The 19908-nt window shown below is 47.4% G+C and overlaps 1 protein-coding gene across 1 annotated transcript; it reads right to left on the reverse strand.

Moving 5' to 3' along the window:
- Positions 1 to 299: 299 nt before the first annotated feature.
- On the reverse strand, positions 300 to 19900 carry LOC146335257 (solute carrier family 2, facilitated glucose transporter member 5-like). The gene is made up of 14 exons (XM_084822328.1): positions 19846 to 19900; positions 18783 to 18948; positions 14578 to 14653; positions 13009 to 13104; positions 11654 to 11814; positions 10576 to 10700; positions 8377 to 8493; positions 7875 to 8000; positions 6680 to 6867; positions 5716 to 5826; positions 3214 to 3315; positions 2655 to 2730; positions 2042 to 2169; positions 300 to 661 (listed from the first exon to the last, which is right to left on the reverse strand). The coding sequence occupies exons 1-14, from the start codon at positions 19898 to 19900 to the stop codon at positions 512 to 514; spliced, it is 1677 nt and encodes a 558-aa protein (XP_084678454.1). The 3' UTR covers positions 300 to 511.
- Between the last annotated feature and the right edge of the window lie 8 nt (positions 19901 to 19908).

The following is a 19908-nucleotide window of genomic DNA, read 5'->3' on the forward strand; positions in this document are numbered from 1 at the left end:
CCAGGTGGTCTCCCCTCCAAGCACTGACCAGACCCAGACCCGCTTAGCTTCGGCAAGATGGCTGCCTCATGTGCCTTCAGACCGTGCCCTGAAATGCCCCTCCTAAGGGGTAGTTACTGGCAGTAAGAGCTTTAAGCTGGCATTTTTGGCCCTGCCCCTTTGGCCCTGCCCACCACTGTAATGTGGCCCCCAAGAGCTTCGCTGAAATGGCATTTGGCCGTTGTTTGAAAGAGGCTCAACACCCTTTGGACTAGAGTTGAGCTGGTCAGGAGAGAATGTCATACATTTAACTCCAGATTCGGTGTGCGCATCATAATTTAATAAAGAAACAAAATTCATGGGAAGAGAACGCAAAAGCCTGCATGCACAAGAAAATGGCTGAGCTGTTCCTCTGGGCCAGAAGGGAAACTGCTCTAATCTCCAATGCATCAAGGCAGCTGAAGGACAAGAGGGCACGTTCTCTTCGGGTCGGCACTGCAGAGAACGCAAGCCCAGGTTCCTCTCCAGCTCTTTACATATTCTCAGCAATGCGAATCTCAATGAGCTTCTGGATCTCCAGAAAGGTCCTGCCCTTGGTTTCTGGGACCATCTTGAAAATATAAATGAAGGTGGCGATGCCGAGAGGCCAGAAGATGAGCAAGCAATACGGCCCAATGAACGGCTAGAGATGAAAAGAAAAAAATGGGAAAGTGGCGAGAAAGAGACTGTTACATGAGCGCAACACATAAGGAACCCAAGGCAGGGTGATCTCAATGTTTTTAAATCTGCCCTAACATGCTAGAAGGGATGCATCAGGCACTTTTGGACTCTGGACATCTAGGCATCTAGATGATTTTAGACTCCAGACTTAATTGTCTTAGGGCGCAATCCTATGCATGTCTAGACAGAAAAAAAAATAACTGTTGCTGATCCACAGGGCTTCTTGTTCAAGGCCCACTGCCCCCTAAGGGAGCAGTTCTATGCATGATTAGACAAGAAAAGTCCTACAACTCTTAGAATTCCCCAGCCAGCCAAGCTTGCCTGGCTGGGGCATGCTGGGAGTTGTAGGACTTTTTTCTGTCTAAACATGCATAGGATTGCACCCTTATGCCCCACCCTTTGGAGAGCCATACGTACAATTTCCATTGTGAAGCACACAATGAATATTTCTCTTCTTCCCTCCCTGCCATTCCAAGATTCACAACTGCTTTGGCATTCCTAATATTTATCTTATTATTCCATTTATATCCTGCTTTTTTTCCCCTTTTGCAAGTAACCCATGGTGGCCTCCATTCTCCTCCTCCTCCTCTCCATTTTATCCTCACCAACAACCCTTTGAGGTAGGTTAGGCTGAGAGTCAGTGACTGGCCCAAAGTCACCCAACGAGCGTCATGGCCGAGTGGAGACTAGAACCCAGATCTCCCCAGTCCAACAATCTAACCACTATGCCACACTGGCTCTCTAACATGTTACAGCAAAGAAACAAACTCCCCCTGGACTTGCTCCTCTTCCCCTTCATCAATGTGTGAAGGTCGGCCTGACTAGGCCTTGTAAGTAGTTTGGTTCAGGCAAGGTGCCTGATGGGATTGAGAGAATGTGTATGTGTCTGACCTTGAGTAGGTAACTGTAACTTGCTCATTATAAGCAGGAAATTCCTGTCCGCCAAAGTAGCTCATCTCTAAAGATAAGAAGGCAGCTGTGTTGATAAGACTGTTGCTGAGCTAAATTAGCTCTTGAGCATGCATAGTGTGTTTTCTTTGTTCTCCACCTTTCAGTCTGTATAAATGCATCCTGTTTGCTTTATTTGGTATGACACAGTTTCGACTGTCCCTCCCACAGCTATGATGTGGTTTAACAAATTTCTGACTGTTCAACCTAACCTGCCTTGGATGTTTCCTTAACAAATGCAAGAGGCTTGTCCAGGTTTCTCTCTCTCACTCACCCAGATAACGGTGATGGGGTGGAGCAGAAGTGAGAAATGTCACTGCCTCCTTGCTCACTGGCTCCTTGCCTATCCAGCAAGCCAGTGGTAGCAATAAGACTGATCTGCAAAGTCACTCACCTCTATCTGAACGAATATCACCCCCGAAAGAAGCCTAGTGAGCCAGTTAATGAATCCCCCAACCACGTAAGCTGAGGCCCGGGAGGGCTGGAGGAAAAGTTCTCCTGCCACAATGTAGGAGACCGGAGCTAGGTAGAGAGAAACCATCAGGTGCTGGATGCTGTTTCTTCATCAGTTTGCCAATTTACCTGTGCTAGGGGTAGGGAACCTCTTTCACCCTGAGAGCCGAATTCAACATTGGAGAAGGTGTTGGGGGACGCATTCCAGAGGTGGGTGGGGCCAAGGGCAAAAGGGGCAGAGCCAAATATGCAAAATACATTTTAGTTTAAAGTTCTTACTTCCAGTAACTAAACCCTAGGAGGGACATTTCAACTTTTTAGAATGGGGGGGGGGTGGACTGCACAAATGCCCGGAAACTACTAAATAACTGGTGGACAGGGGAAAGGATGGGCAAGAGGAGGCACCGTGGCCATCTTGGGAGCCCCTGAGGGCAAGACTGGGAGACAAGGCAGGCCGTATTTGGCCCATGGGCCTGCAGTTCCCCATCCCTGATCTATGCCATCTGTATTGTGCGTTTCCAGCAAAATGCTCAGGACATCATCCGAACACTTACCTGGCCCAATCATGTGTCCGATGAAGAACATGACGATAAAAATGCTGCTGCTGTAAACCATGGATGGATTGTTGATCTGTGGGAGAAAGGTGGTCACGCTTCAATCAAGGGGCTACCATTATCTTAAAAAAGCACCCCTTATTAATTTGATGTATTCTTATTCCCGCTCACCAGCCAAAAAGTCTCCCGGAGGGATTGCTTCCATGCGATCGATAAAAAGCCACCCTGCGACTTGTGTTACCTTGGTGTTCTTATATTTTTGTACCAGAAGCCATTATGGGAACTTTGATTGAAAAGCGGGAGATAGATAGATATAGATATAGATATAGATATAGATATAGATATACATACATACACACACACGCACACGCACACATATACATATATACACATACACACACACAGAGTATATATATGGTGTGCAAAATCTGCAACCAGTTTTCCATTTAGCTTTTGGGGTGCTATTCATCCCAGCTGGGGAGAAGGGAGAGGAGGGGGTGGACACGGAGTTATGCTCAACTGTAAATTATAACAGCGCTTAGAGTTGTGAGTTGCAAACCTGAAGTTCGAGGCTCAGGGCTAATAGGATACAGGACATGTTGCAGATCATGAAGCCCATGAGAAGCAGAAATCTCCGCCCCACAGAGTCAGTGGAGTACATCTAGAGAATTAAAGGCAGTGGAGCGAGGTGGGGGGTGGGTGGGAAGGAGAGAGAGAGAGATTGAGAGGATGGCTCAGAGAGAATGCGGCAATCACAAGCCAACACGGTGTGATGGATAGACTCCTGGACTTTGACCTGGGGTCAAAATCCTGGCTTGGCCAGGAACTCCCTTAGCTGATATGGGGTCCATTACAGGGATCTAGAGTTCCTCCTGTGGAACAGCTGAGGCAGCTGTCCTCCTTTCCTGCAGGAAAGGGAGAAGAGGAGCTCGATGGTTTGGCTGGGTACAAAAAAGACCAAATCTCCTTTGATTGCCTTGATGCCGAGGTGGGTAACCTGAGGCCCCCAGGTCAAATTCTGCCTAGAAAGCTTCGGCTATTGGGCAGTATAGAAATGTAATAAATAAATAAATGAATAAATCCAGCCCTCCTGGGGTCCCAATCTCATCCTCCACAGTTTCCCGGACTCCACCCCCTGACCCCAAACATGGTTTGGTAGTTTTCCAGCATTCATGCATTGTTCTCCCCATTCTAAGGAGTTGAAATGCCTCTCCTAAGGCTTAATTGCTGAGTGTGGGTTAGCATGTTCTATGAACCCAGTGGCCCTGTTCACATGTAACGTGAAGCCATGACAATAGGGAATTTCCGCTGACCATCCTGGCTTTGCGTATCGTGTGTGGGGAGAAAACCATGTTCCCCATGGTTAGTAAGCCACCCTGACTAACCAACCTCCTACAAAAAGGTCAAGGGGCTCTGAGGTGGCTTAGCATGTCATCTGACGGGCTCCCTGGTGGTTAAAATGGGCTTGGAGGATTTCCCTGGAGTCCTCCAGCTAGAGAGCCCGCCACCGCCAGTGACACTCTAGCCACTGCGGACTTACTCTATGGTCATGGCTGCTGGGAGCCCGTTTGCACCGTGGAGGATGATGGGATGTGTGCTAACCACACCAGGAAGATCTGAGCAGGCCCAGTCTGGGGGTTGTTGTTGTTTTAAATTTTATTAATATAGAGAGATGGTACAAATTTTTCCAAATCTTTAAAACAAAAAATATACAACTGGTTACGCAAACAAGTGAACATGTAACATATAAACATGTAGACAGATGTTGTTGCTGCCAGATATGCTGAGAGAATAAAAATCCATTTCCAAAAAAAAAAAAATCTCGAGGTGGGGGTTGTGGCTGAACCGTGGGTTGATGTGTTGCCTGAACCTAGGACAGTTGATGCAGGGTGGATTGTTAACCGTGCAGGGTGGCTCATTTTTCTCAAGCAAGCCACCTTGTTAAGTGTTTGGTTAACACCCTTGCCACCCTGTGGAAAATGTCCTGAGTTCAGACAATACGCTAACCCATGGTTCAACAAACAACCCACAGTTCAACAGCAACCCACACTCAACCACTGAGTGTGGGTTAGCATGTTGTGTGAACAGCCCCACAGGATGCTTCCAAATTAGGCTTTTATCTTGCAAGTGCCCTGCCTCATTCATGGAATAGTGTGTTTGTGTGTGTGTGGGTGCGCGCGCACACGCGTGTGTGGTCCAGACAGCAATGTCTTTCACTTGTGACCCTCCCATGTTTCCCCACTGCGTCTTCTGTCTTTTTTCTGTTGATGGCAAATCCGTTGCAGAGGAAAAGATGGAAGATAGCTGCCCAATGCCTTTGGGTGGGTAGTGCCAGGAGCCTACCATATGGAAGTAACCTCACCTCCTCTTGGAGGACAAGGGAGAACTCTAGGAGCTTAACATAGTTATGGTGCACTGGCAAAGTAGCCAAAGGAAGAATTCATGCCCATTTCACCTGAGGTTGAAAAAAATCAAAATGAATTTGAAAACTGACTTTCCATTCATACAGCTTCCAAGTCAAACGGGAATCCAAGCAGTCTCTCTCTCTGTTTGTGTCTCTCCGTGTCTGTGTGACTCTGTGTGTGTACATCTGTCTCTTTCTCTCTGTGTGTGTCACCCTCTCTGTCTCACTCTCTGTCTGTGTATGTCTCTCTCTCTCTCTCTCTCTCTCTCTCTCTCTCTCTGTGTGTGTCTCTCTGTGTCTCTCTGTGTGTGTGTCTCTCTCTCTGTCTCTTTCTGTCTTTGTGTGTTTGTGTGTGTGTGTGCATGTGTGTGCACGTGTGTCTCCGTGTGAATGTGTCTGCATGTGTCTCTGTATGTTTGTCCCTGTCTCTGTCTCTCTGTGTTTGTGTCCCTGTGTGTGTGCGTGTGCATGTCTGTGCCAATTTGTCAGTGTAAAACACAGCTACGCAGGAATCTGTAAAAAAAGAAGTGTTGCCAAAACTACCATTTCCAGGATTATTTGAGTGAAGCTGTGACAGTAAACTGGAAAAAAACCCAATACAGTTTATTTATGTGTCTGTGTGTGTATGAGAGCAAGAGAGAGCTGGAAGAGGCTTACCGTTGTGAAGACCGTGATGTAAAGGATACAGTTTACCCCCATAGTTACTAATCGAACATTTTTCTTTTCTAGTCCCAGAGAGTGGTAGACTTTCTCTGCATAAAAGTTCGCCTGGAATCAGACCACAGCAATGTTAGGGGCACTGAAGAAGCTTCTTGCAACCCAGAATTTGGAGAAAATTCTGCATTGATTTGAGCTGCCCTTAATAGAGCAGGTTTTCACTTCCTTAGTTTTTTTTTCATTGACTAGGTACAGTTAGTGTTGTTCATAAACATTACTTTGTTGGTTAATTAGAATAGGTATATTCTGATCTGGCGCTGGGGACTTCTATTTATATACCACCCTTCATTGGATTAGACTCTAGGACAGTTCTTGGCTTTAGATTAGGGGTGGGTGGAAGGTAGATCTCCAGATGTTTTGGAATTCTACTCCCAGAAGCCCCTGCCAGCATGGCCGAGGATCAGGAATTCTGCGACTTGAAGTCCAAAACATCTGGAGATCTACTTTCTGCCCATCCCTGCTCTAGATTACCCAGCGACTGGGTTCGCACAACATGCTAACCCATGCTCAGTGGTTGAGTGTGGGTTGTTGTTGAACTGTGGGTTGTTGAACCATGGGTTAGCATGTTGTCTGAAGCCAGGTTATTTTCTACAGGGTAGCTTGTTAACCATGCAGGGTGGCTTATTTTTCTCAAACAAGCCACTTTGAGAACCCATGGTTTGTTGTTGGGTTGTTCAGGCTGGTTAACAAGCCACCTTGTGGCAAACGTCCTGGGCTCAGACAACACGCTAACCCACAGTTCAACAAACAACCCACAGTTCAACAACAGCCCACAGTCAATCACTGAGTGTGGGTTAGCATGTTGTGTGAACAGCCCCTCTGAATCTTGATGGTGTCAAGAGCAAGCTCCAGCATCCGCACGTTTCCTGGCTCAGTCTCTAAAATGTGCTCCTGCCTTGCTTACCCCGTTTACACCGGCTAATTGGTTTCCCGCCATCAAGACAACGAGGGAGATGAGGTGCCACCGGAGTTCTTGGCAACGCAGAAGCTTCAACACCGTCATGTTCCTTTCAGCCTCCCCAGCAAGGGTCTCCAGACGGAGGTCTTCAATCTCATCCTCCACATCAACTTGGCCCCTCAGCTTCTGCAAGACTGACACACAACTAGTGTCATCTCTAGGATTTCTGGGAATGGGCGCACTTTGCCTGGAAGAGGTGCGGTGTGGAGAAACAGAATTCTCTTATGCTACCTTTGACCTTCGCCAATGCCAGCTCCAGGTTTTGGAGGGCCCTTGGGCAAGGCCCCCTCCATGGGCCCCCTCCCTCCGTGAGTCAACCTGCTCGCCACCATGGTCACCAGCTACGATTGCTCCTCCTCCTCTTCCTCATCACTGCCACCACTTGCTGGCTGGACAGGCAGAGAGCCAGGGAGCAAGGAGGCTGCCGCATCTCTGTCATGTGATCTTCACCACCACCATTGTCTGAGCCAGAGTAAGAGGCATTGGAACAAGCAAGTTGCAATGGGGAAGAGGAGGAGAAATTCCAGGTGGGTCTTGTCAGAGGGCCTCTCCTGGGGTGTGGGCCCTCGGCAGGTGCCCAACCATGCCTACTCCTGATGCCAGCCCTGCGTCTGGGTGTGGGCAACCTACATACCTGTGTGACGACCCCATGTTACAACAGCTTCACAGCTACCGGCCCATTTCCGGGCACAGTTCAAGGTGCTGATTACGGCCTACAATAGAGGTGGGCAGAAAGTAGATCTCCAGAGGTTTTGGACTTCAGCTCTGAGCATTCCTGACCATTGGCCATGGTGGCAAGTGCATCCAGAAGTTGAAGCCCCAAACATCTGGAGATCTACCTTCTGCCCACCCCTGCTCTCGATCAGAGGTGGGCAACCTGATGCCCTCCAGATGTTTTGGACTTCTACAATCCCTGACCACAGGCTATGCTGGCTGGGGCTTATGGGAGTTGCAGTCCAAACCTCTTGAGGGCATGAGGATGCCTACCATTGATTGAGAGCAGGGGCGGGCAGAAATTAGAACTCCAGATCTTTTGGACTTCAGTTCCTAGCAAGCCCAGTGCAGGTGTCTTGTCCAAGGCTCCTCCAAATCCTGGAGCTGACACTGCCCACAGGTTGCTGTAAAGTCTGAGGCACTGTACCTTGCTTGGCTTTCTCTTCCTTCCTCTTCTGAATCCACAGAAATCTCGGACTTTCGGGGGAGAAGAGCAGTAGGGTGAAACTAAATAATGCCACTATCCCACTGAAGCCCATCAGTAACGCGTAACCTATGAGAGAAGATGCACTGATGTATTGGGATGATAAGTCCAATGTGCTTGATGCCAACGGACATGCCCCTTCCCAATTTACCTTCATCATCCCATTCACCATCAATTAACCTTTATCATCAATTTCATCATCAATTTACCTTTAAGCTGATGATCAAAATCAATTTCAAAAGGTAAATCAATTTCAAAAGGTAAATTTCAAAATCAATTTCAAAATTGAAAAATCAGTTTCAAAATCAATTTTGAAAAAATCAATTTCAAAATTTTCAAAAGGTAAATGTCAAAATCAATTTCAAAAAGTAAATCAATTTCAAAAGGTAAATCAGTGTACCTTCATCATCCTGTTGATGCCAATGGACCTCCCCCCCCCATTTACCTTCTGCGTTCCCCAGGACATCATGACGACCAAGGAACTGAGCCACCAGGTGGCCAAAGATGAGGAACAGAACAGGTACCGTGGTGAGTCCTCCCCTTAGGTCGACAGGGGAGATTTCTTCAATGTACAACGGGACCATAAAGGAAAAAGTGCCTAGTTGAAATGATAATACAAGGTTTAAATCAGGGATGGAGAACTTCAGGGCTGGCATCCAAATCTGGCCCTCTGGGGTCCCCCAAATGGCCATGCCCCTTTCCCCTGGCCACGACCAGTTTCCCCCTCCCATCAATCATGCGGTGGGTTTTCAGCTTTTCTGCATGCCCCTCTCGCTTCTAAAATGCCTCTCCTAAGGCTTACTTACTGGGAATAAGAGCTAAAATATGCTGATATTTGCAGCCCCACCTAATGTGGCCCCTTGAGAGCTTCTCTGAAATGGAATTTGGCCCTCGGGTTGAGAAAGGTTCCCTACCTGTGCTGTAACTCAACCAAGAACCTATAGCTTCCCTTGCCTCCATTTCTTTCCCCTGTGCTGAATGGTAAGCTCCTCAGGGCAGAGACCTGTCCTCTTGGGGTGTTTCCAGCTGGAGGGTTCTTAGCACTAACACTGAAAAGGCACTGGGCAGCTATTTGATCTTTTTTTTTTCCTTAACAGGGATTTTCTTGCTAAGAAAAAAAGACGGAAGAAGCAGTGGGAAAAGATGGGAGGGCTGCAAATGGAAGATGATGGCATCTGGTCCTCCGACAAAAATTCCATACATGAGGCAAAAAACAAACATCAAAAGCCTTGTCTGGAGTCATCCGCATACTCTGCAAATCCCCATGCACACGAGTTCTGAAAGAGGTTCAGCACCCCAGATCTGTATGGAAATCTAGCATCTAGTGGCACCCAGCTCTACCTCTGCACCAAATCGGGTTCCCCAAGATCACACAGAGGGGCACGCCCCTCGCCTTTGGGGTTTTCTTCCCTTAGAACAGATGTGGGCGACTTGTGGCTCTCCAGATTTTTGGCCTACAACCCCCATCAGCCTGAGCCAACATAGCCAATGGTGAGGGATCATGGGAGTTGTAGGCCAAAACATCTGGAGGGCCGCAAGTTGCTTACCCCTGCCTTAGGGCCCCAATCCATCCCTCCAGGGATCCCCAGATGTCCACACACCCTTTCCTTAGTCTCACCCCCTTTCCCCCAACAATGGGCGGTTTCCTGGCTTTTCTGTAGTTGGCCCTGGCACCCTTTCTGAAAGGTTAAAATGCCTCTCCTGAGGCTTCATTACTGGCGAGAAGAGCTCTAAGCCACAGTACGCTGAGTTTGGGGGCATTTTGGCCATGCCCCTTTGGACTTTGGCCCCACCCACTACTGGAATGTGGCCCCCAAGAGCGTCTCTGAAATTGAATTCGCCCCTTGGGCCACAAGACCCCTGCCTTAGAGACTCACCATGTGAGCATCTTCTGCGACCTCTGTGAGATGTTTTTAACCAAACTAGTAGTCAGTGGCCAAAAATATGATAGAATAATTGGTATAGCTCCCTCCTTGCCCACCACAAAAGCCTCTGGAATAGCCTGTGCTCTATGCCGAGTAAATCGATAAAACTTTCATCTCGCTTCAGCGTATGGGGCCCTTTTCAATGTGTTTTGTTTCATTTATAGATTTTACTGCTTTTATAGCAATACCTTTCCCAACTTGAAATTCCAGTGTTACCAGACCCCTTGCTCCATTGCTATCCTAGGGGGCTTAATTCAAGCCAAGAATCCAGAGTCTGAGACACATATGTGTAGAACCAATGGTTTTAGAGCAACAGACAGTTTGCACCACCAAAGAGCCAAGCCACTGTCCAGTTTAAGAAAAAGGCTTGCCACTTTCTTTCTTTGCTGAACAACAGTAGCAAAGAAAGAAAGAAATGCTTGTGGCTTCCTTCTGTGCATGCACGTAGTGCATTTGCGGGGGGGGGGAGTGCAGCCCCCATTTCCAGTATTCCTGCTCAGAGCTAGAACATATGACCGTGGAGAAAGTGCCTCTGAGAACACAGAGAAGTTTTTTTCTTTATTGCTGAGTAGGCCCCGGCATCGCAAGTACAAGCAAAACTTCCCGATCTACAGACTTGAATTCAAGGCAGATTACATCCCTAACATCTTTCTGCTTAAAACACACACACACACACACACACACACACACACTAAACTAAACCCAGGACTCTCTCTTACCTGAACATATTCCAGTAACGAAACGTGCAAAGATGGCAAATTCATAGACACCTACTACTCTGGAAAATCCCAGGAGGGCAGCAGAAAATATGGTGAAACAGTTAGTTAGCAGCAAGGCATATTTTCTGAAAAGACAATGAAAAAGGGGTGGTGGAGGTGGTGCCAATAAGAGGCGTGGCGAAGCGCTCAAAAGATTTGGGGCCCAGGCTCAAAGGACACAGGATGGGGTAAATTTGGAGATGCCAATTTATATCTAAACATGCAAATCCAGAAATAATTCATAGGGTTAATTTAAATTTCATGGAAGGCATAGCCAGCCAACTAATTTTCTCATCCAAACCACCACTTAGTAGTTAGGCTAACTGTGGGTTATTTAACCCATAGTTAACCTATAGTGTCCGGGTTCAGACTCCTCAAATCAGCCCGAATGGAGGTTGATTATTCAAAACGGCTGTGGAACGTGCCTGGTACACGCTGTGACAAATCGTGGGTTAATTAACCCACGAATTGCTGCTATTATGTGCAAATGGGCCCTCAGAAGCGGTCCCTGCCCTGAAGGGCTTACAATTCTAGACATTGACCCAGGGGAGCAAACAGAGCAAGGGGAGGTGAAATAGAAGCAGCGAGGGAAGAAAATGCTAATATTTCAGCTACACAAACTTAGGTTTAGTTAGAGTAGGATTTGGGGAACTGGGAGTTGTGTTGATGCCTTCCCCTCCCTTCCAGCCTGTAGCCTCGCTATTTCTGTTCCCCCCTCACCACACACACACACACACATACGCAACCTCTTTTGACTAGCCAGGTCCCCATGGCAGCCATTATGTGATTAGCTGCAGACTCCATGGGAGCCATTTTGTGGTGGTGCTCACAGCAGTTTCTCAAATTCCCCAATGTGCCCACGGGTCCAAAAGGATTGGGGCCCCTTGCTTAAAGAGATGACCCCCTCACACATACATTTTAGTAGATGTTAATGGGGGGAGGCGAGCCAGAGGCCAACATACCTTCCCTCCACCACCTTATAGCCCCTCTGTAGGCCCTAGGATGAGCAGTTTACCAAATCACCATCCTGCCCCTATACCTGCCAATGTTGTCCACCAGGCAGCCAAGCACAAGTGATCCAACAAGGCCTCCTGTTGGGAAGATGAGAATGGTTGTGGCCAAGAACAACTTGAAAGAAGCTAGTTTTGTGGTGACTCCGCCCTCGCTTTCAAACGTCATGTTGGGAAATTCCAGTGCAACCTAGGAGAGACGCCCATATTAATCAGTTGGCTGCCTTCAAATAGCTTAGAATGTTTTGTTCATCCAACCCCGGGGTGGGCCACTTGCAGCCCTCTGGATGTTTTCAGTCTACAACTCCCATCATCCTTCACCATTGAGTTTGCTGGCTAGGGCTGATGGAAGTTGCAGGCCAAAACATCTGGAGGGCCAGAAGTTGCCCAGACCTGGTTTACACATTCACTGACGTCAGGGATACAAGTCCCGCTATTTTCTACTCTGGCTTTTATTTCATTTCAGGTATTTAATTTATTTATTCAACACCTCATCCAATAAAATTTCCTTAGGCATTTTACAATTTAAAACACCACCACCACTACCATCATCATCATGATACAAATAAAATCCCAACAAAAACAACCAACCATATAACACGAATAAACATGCCCAGCTATTTTCTACTCTGGTTTTTATTTCATTTCATTTATTTCATTTACCCATCTGGAATGGACCAGAATGGGGGAGCCTGGTTCTATCAGCCTTTCCCAACCTGGGGCCCTCCAGATGCCTTGAACTACAAATCCCATCATCCCCACCCAGTTGCAGTCCAGCACATCTGGAAGGGACCAGGTTGGGGGAGCCTGGGGCTATCATTCATTCATTCATTCATTCAAGGTGTTGCTATACTGGCTGGATTCCCAAAACACAACAGCCCACACTCAAGGTTGAGTATGGATGAGTGTGGGTTGCTATTGAACCATGGGTTGTTGTGTTGCATGAACCCAGCCATCCTAACAAACCATGGTTTGTTAACCACAAACAATCCACAGTTCACAACTCAACAACAAACCCTCTCCATGGGTTGTTTGTGGTTAACAAACCATGGTTTATTAACATGGCTGGGTTCACACAACACAACAACCCACAATTCAACGATAACCCACACTAAACCCATACTCAACTTTGAGTGTAGGCTGTTGTGTTGTGGGAATCCAGCTAGTATAGCAATACCTTGAATGAATGAATGAATGAATGAATGAATGAATGAATGAATGATAGCCCCAGCCTACCCCAACCTGGTCCCTTCCAGATGTCCCGGACTGCAGCTGGCTGGGGATGATGGGATTTGTAGTTCAAGGCATCTGGAGGGCCCCAGGTTTGGAATGGCTGCATTAACCCCTGCTCTAAGTCATCATCAACATTGCATGGACAGCTTACTGCAGAGAGGTTTTGAACCACCCAGATACTGTAGCCATACTGGAAAGTTCCAAAAGAGGAGATCACCGTAGCAAAGAGGAGAAACTTCGTCAGCTTCTGCAGGAAAAAAGAGCAGGAGACAGGTGTTGCTCAAGGGTTTAAGCCGAAGTGTTTCAAAGTCTTTGGGCAGGGCCCAGCAGCATCATTCTGCAGATTCAAATAGCACCAGCAGAGCTCCGCTGAATCTTTCCCTTGCACAAGCGGGTGCCCATGCAACTGGCTGTCCAAGCAGCTGCACAATGGGTTGCGCAAGCATAACGCACAACCGCGACGCGCGCAAACATAACTAAGGTGGGATTCTTCTCTCGTGTATAGTTCAGAACCAAGTTTCCGCTGGCGCAATGTCATTTGCGCTGGCGGAATGATGCGGCTGGACGCTGCCCTTCGCCCGTGTGCGTTTTGTTTATTAGACACAATTACAAGCAGGAAACACGCCTTACATGTGATATAAAACAAGATACTGCTTTATCAGCACAACTTCTTCCGTTGTTTGAATAGTCCAGTTGAACTCTACCCTGAGTCCTAGCCTTTCCTTTTTCACAAGGGTTGGTTCTGTTCTGGGACAAAAAGTTTTCCAGAGATCCAAGTTTTCGTTAACCTTGATTCCATGCTGGAGCTTTTGGGGGAGGAGGGTGTCAGTGCTGGCATTCGTGCTGTCTGCCACATATCCTTTTCTCGACTGACAGCACTGCCTATTGTTCCCAGCATCCTTTTATCAATTGATTTGGGGTGTTACTCTCAACCAGGGGAGATTTTGTGCATTGTGGATGAACATTTTACATATTGTATCGTTTTCAGCTGTATGGTTTTATTGTCTTTTATTTTTGTTTGTATTATCGTGTTGGTTTTGGTTTATATTGGATTTTTTTCCTGTTATATGGATTATGGATTTCTCTATGACGTGTGTGTTTCAAGAACTGCTTTTTGCAGAGGGTAGGAACACATAAATTTAGGGCAAAATTCTATCCGGATGGTCGTCAGCCTCCGAACCCAGAGGGGAACCTAAACCTGAGGAACCTCTGCGCTTCTCCCACTCTGCATTTTTGCCCGTCTAGCTAGAGCTCTGTGGAGCAGGAGGGAATCAGGTTGGGGAGAGCTGGGAGAGCTGATATCCCCACTTCCACAGTCCCCTCCCTGCTCACAGAACCACCTACAGAACCACCCCTTTTCCGTCCTCTCTGAGGTTACTTTTGCAAGCTTGGAGAGGCAGCCAGTATGGTTCTCTCCATGCCAGCTGCGAGGGGGAGAGGGTGGGAAGGTCGGATTCCTCAGATCCAGGAATCTGAACTATCTTATGGCCCCCCAGATGCTGTCTAGAACCACAGGATTGCTCTCCCCATGAAACAATAACAGTAACAATAGGGGAGTAGTATCTCTATTGTGATGAAGTTCTGTAAGCTTCCACTTATGGGGTTGGATCCAAAGTTAGTCATACTTAGAGTAGACCCACTGAAACGAATGGAACTTAGTCATGACTAAGGGCATTGTCAGTGGTTTATGTGACCACCAGGATGGACTCTCCAAACTCACATGTTTCTTGGGCTCTGGTCTCATGACCTCTATGCTTTCCATGGTTTCTTGAGTATGGATCAGAACCTGGACAGTGCTGCAGGGGAAGAAGAAGGCGAGCTTGTCAGGAGGCTATCGACTTTTACGGCTGATTTAAGAGCATAAGAACAGCCTTGCAGGATTGGATCAAAGGTCCATTTAACCTAATTTCCACAGTAGGTAGCCAGGTGACCCCAGAATGTTGCTGACCTGACTCTGTTTTTTGTGCCCCAGCACCTATTTTTCAGAGGTAAACTGCTTGCTAGGGATGTTGGAGAAATCTGCAACAGAATCAAATGACTTTGGATTTCTATGAATCCGACCCACAGATTCCACAGCGGACCAGTTTTTCCCCACCTGTATGGATTCTGCGGAGTTACGGACCGGTTTCTAGAACTTTACGCAAGTTTAGTCATTGAAAAATATGTCAAATAAAAAAAACACTGGCTGAAAATGTGCTTTTCCCCATTGGCTGAAGCATGAAAATGCAGAAGGGGGTGGGGAATAAACATGCCCAGCTATTTGCACATTTAGGGAGAATTTGCATATTTTCAGGGGGATTCATGCATCTTCACATGTGCAAGTTTTCACAAATTCGGGAAATTGGAAAAAATCTGATTCCCTCAGTGAGTGGATGACAGAATGAAAGACACCTGACAATCCATGAAATGCAGATAGTATGGTTTTTATAACGTCTGTACATCCCTACCACTTGCAAATTTGGAGGAACTATTCAACTAGCATCGTTGATAGCCATTGATAGACCTATCCTCAGTGGTGCAGTGGTAACTTTGGAAGCACAGTAACTCATCACGACAGTCTCCATAGCCACATCCCCATGGAGAGGCCAAAAATGCAGGCTGTGGTGTTGATCCATATCAACAAACCAGTTCTGTCAGTTTTCATCTCTTCCAGGAACAGGCCTTTGGTAAAACTAACGGGTCTTAATTGCCCATTTAAGACCAAGCCACCCTGAAATACTCAGGGCTGGCCCTACCATGAAGCAGAGTGAAGCACTCATCTCAGGGGTGACTAAGGTGTTGGAGGACATTGCTGTGTATGTTACTCAGCCTGCCTTGTATCCCCTAAATTCGCTTGCTGCTTTCAGGTGCAATGGAGGATGCTATTGATTGCCAGCATGCAATGGAGGACACTACTGATTGCCAGTATGCGAGTGCAAGCCAGCTGGCTTCTGAACACGGAACGTGGGGTGCCATCTTGTCCTTCGCTTCAGACAGCCAAATATCTTGGGCCAGCCTTGAAAATACTTTGCATTACAACAGGGAGAGCTCATCTCAACATATAGGTGTGGGAAAATCCATCCCCCTGCCAGCTACTGTGAGGATTGCAGGTATGTTAAGAGGGATGTCTGAGGGGGGCGAGGTGTGTGACATCAGCGTCCTTGCTGATTAAAAAAAGTCCTGGAGCATTAACTCTGTCAGTCCTGGCTCACTATACCACTGCCTATCCTCCATTAATATTCCTAAATCCTTTTTTCATTTTTAACCCATTCTAAGTGAATCACTGTTACTGCATCTTTTGGTAGTGAATGCTAAGTTGAGGAAATCACTTTCTCAGTCCCCAGGTTGCCCCTTTGAATGTTTAAAGTGGGGCAGGGGGAACTTGGAGCCCCTAGATATGTCTAGAGTGCTACTCCCATCAGCCCTAGCCCATGTTGAGAGATTATGGGAGTTGTAGTCCAAAATGTACGAGAGGCCAACAAGTTGTCCAACCCTGCTCTATAGAATGCAAAGGCCATTTATTTATTTATATTTATTTCTTACATTTCTATACCACCCAATAGCCGAAATTCTGTGTGTGGGGAGGGGGCACAACAATTAAAACCGTAAAATGCAAGATGATAAAATACAATATAAAAGTTTAAAACAACAGTATAATAAATAAAAATCATAACCAAATAGAGCCTAGCAGCAGTGCAAAGATTTAAAATACAGTACCAGATTTAAAACAATGGAAATTGAAAGACTAAAATGCCTGGGAAAATAAAAAGGTCTTCATCTGGTGCCAAAAAGTGAACAATGTAGGCACCAGGCAAGCCTCTCTGGGAAGCTCATTCCAAAACTGGGGGGCCACAGCAGAGAAGGCCCTCTTCTTTGCAGCTTCCCACCTCACTTCCTTTGGCAGGGCCTCCCAGAGAAGGACTGCTGAAGATAATCTTAGGGTCTAGGCAGGTGTATAGTGTAGGAGACAATTCTTCAGGTAACCTGGCCCCAAGCCATTTAGGGCTTTGAATGTTACTACCAGCACTTTGACTCAGACCCAGAAATGGACCAGCAGCCGGTGCATATGGAAAAGTACTGGCATAATATGATCATGTTGGCCAGTCCTTGTTAACAATCTCGCTGCCCTATTTTGGACCAGCTGATGTTTCTGGACTGTTTTCAAAGGCACAGGCCTGTAGCGGGGGGTGGGGGGGAGGGTTGGGGAGGGCCTGGCCCCTGAAATTTTCTCTGTCCTCCCTCATTTATTTTTTACAAATAGTTCAAGAAGTTTACAATTTCCTCTTTAAAAGGCCTGCAAACCAGATGAACTGCCCCCCCCCCATTTTGGGGCAAACCCCACCCCCCAGGACTTCAGCTACAGGCCTGTAAAGGCAGCCCCACATATACGCGCATTGCAGTAATCCAGACAAGAGGTTACCAGAGTATGGATAATATACATTGGATAATATACATTGCAGTAATCCAGACAACTGTAGCTAGGCAATCTCTCTGCCCAGATAAGGACGTAGTTGATGTATCAGCCTAAACTAGTGAAAGGTGCTTTGTGCCACTGAGTCCACCTGAGCCTCGAGCAACAGTTCTGGATCCAAGAGCATCTCCCAAACTACAAACCTGATCCTTTAGGGGAAGCGCAACCCCACCCGAACAGTGGGATTACCATCGCCCCGGAGGAATCGCTTGTCTAAACTGCCCCAGCCGCTCTACGGGCAACATCCCACCATAGGCAAGGTGAAAAGCATGCACACTTACGTAGCTTTCTGGACTGGTGAGCAGAAGAAAAATCAGCCTGGCTCCACTGTCTCTTGAAAGAAGGCAGCCGAAGGCCAACAGTACTGCGGGAGCCAATCAAAGAGGAGGCCAGAAGGTTCCAGCGGCAGCTGTTGACAGTTGGGAGCCAACACGATGCTTATTTTTTTCATACGAAAGGCCGCCAGTGTGGAAGCAGCAGTGGTCGATCAGGGCAGTCCCCATAGCCACGGCCCCCAAGAAGCGTCCCAAAAGGCAGGCAGCAGTGCCGGTCCGTATCAGCCCAGCGAGCGCTAGCAGTTTTCATCTCCACCAGGACGACGGCAGAATAGGGCCACTAAAAGGATCCAGGGGCTGGAGCATCTCCCCTCTGAGGGAAGGTTACAACAGCTGGGATTGTTTAGCGTGGGGGAAAGGCGAGGGGTGGGAGACATGACAGAGGTGGCCAGAATTATGCACGGTGTGGAGAATGTGGAGAGGGAGACATTTTTCTCCCTCTCTCAAAATACTAGAACCCAATGGGGTCGTTCCATGAGGCTGGTTGGTGGGAGATCCAGGACAGATAAAAGGACGGACTTCCACACACCACACAGAGTTCAACAGTGGAATTCACTACCCCACAATGTAGTGATGGCCCACAATTTGGATGGCTTTAAAAGGGGGTTAGGCAAATTCACGGAGAAGGCCATCTGTGGCTACTAGTCCTGATGGCTCTATGCCACCTCCAGGATCAGAGGCAGTTTGCCTCTGTACACCAGTTGCTGGGGAACATGGGTGGGAGGGTGCTGTTGTGCTCATGTCCTGCTTGTATGTTTCCTGTGTGCAGCTGGTTGGCCGCTGTGTGAACAGAATGCTGGACTAGATGGACCCTTGGCCTGATCCAGCGTGGCTCTTCTTATATTCTTAAGGGTGTTTGTAAAGCTCATGGGGTTCAACTGCCCATTCCAAACCAATCCACCCCAAAATAGGTTGCATTACAACAGGGAACAATAGACTGTTGTTGGGAAAATTCATTTCCCATTAACTACTGTGAGGACTGCAGCTCAACCCAGAGGGAACAGGGAATTCGGAGGGAGGCAGCAGTTGATGTCAGCGTCCCTGCTGATAAAAAGGTACCGTGCTGTGTCCCTGAGAGCCCCAGTTCCACTATACCACTGAGGAGGATATCCCCATAATCATTTAACGTGGTCGAATTACCCGTGTAGGAAAAGATGCTGTGTAGAGGTCAAACTGGCGCCCTCCAGCTGTGTTGGGATGCAACTCCCATCAAGATGGAAGTAGTAGTCCAACCCATCCAGAGGACACCAGGTTTGGTGAGCCTGGACTGAGCAATCAATCAGGAAGTCCCGGGTTCGAGTCACCTCTGCCGTGAATACATTACAACAGGGATGGGGAAAAGTGTGGCTCTCCAGATGTTGCCAGACTGGAACTCCCACTGTCCCTCACAGTTGGCTATGCTGGCTAAGGATGATGGGAGTTGCAGTCCAACAACATCCTCCTTGAGTGTCATTTTTCTTGGTCAAAAGGCTCACATCAAATATAGGCACACATCAAATAAAACAAAAATCCAATAAAGACATAGAACAAATAAAGGCACAAATCCAATAAATAAATGCAAATCAATCAATCAATGCAAATAAATAAAGGCACAAATCAAATAAATGAATAAATCGAGGGGGGGAGGCACATGTCTCCCACCACCGCCTTAGGTGACCTTAAGCAACTCACCCACTCTCACTTAACATCCCCCCCCCCACATACACAACAGCAATGTAAGGGTAAAAATATTGGCCTACCTATTGGGGTTACAAAGAAACAGTTCTGAAGCCTTTTGAACACCCAAGAAACACTAGACCAGCCTTTCATAGTGCCCTCCAGTTTTGGCTAGGGCTGATGGGAGTTGAAGTCCAAAACATCTGGTAGGGGAAGGGAGGGCTATACCGATGCTGAGCGTTTTGATTTTGATATGTCCCCTTCACATCGTCTAGGATATAATGTAAACTGGAAATGCAATGATCAAAGATGAGTGCCTCTGGGCATACGAAAGGTGCATTTCCAACACCACTGAGCAACCACAGCTGAGGCAACACCTCTCTTGCTGGGCTCCCTGCCAGACAGCTCCTCTGCCAAGCTGAACTCCCTTTTCCCTGATTCACAGGACTACTCATGTGACAGACCTGGCAAAATCGGGTCAGGAAGGGGAAATGTCTCAGCCGAGATTTTAAAAAAACTGCCAGAGACAAATGGGCACTTCAAATACCTGACACCCCTTGCTTGGGCATCCACCCTCTGTAGGGTTGCTTTTCCTCATGCATTGACGCTC

This window comes from Heloderma suspectum, chromosome 15, assembly GCF_057233095.1.
Source record: "Heloderma suspectum isolate Gila_16-S chromosome 15, 16-S_ref, whole genome shotgun sequence".
NCBI classification, from domain to species: domain Eukaryota; kingdom Metazoa; phylum Chordata; class Lepidosauria; order Squamata; family Helodermatidae; genus Heloderma; species Heloderma suspectum.

Excerpts from the sequence above, each read along its gene's own strand:
- LOC146335257 (XM_084822328.1), bottom strand. The coding sequence starts at position 19,900 with ATGCATGAGGAAAAGCAACCCTACAGAGGGTGGATGCCCAAGCAAGGG. Across the intron at positions 8,001-8,376 it reads TGTCCTGGGGAACGCAGAAG|GTTACGCGTTACTGATGGGC; the intron begins GTAAATGGGGGG and ends CTTCTCTCATAG. Across the intron at positions 6,868-7,874 it reads GGAAGAGAAAGCCAAGCAAG|TCTTGCAGAAGCTGAGGGGC; the intron begins GTACAGTGCCTC and ends GTTGTGTGTCAG.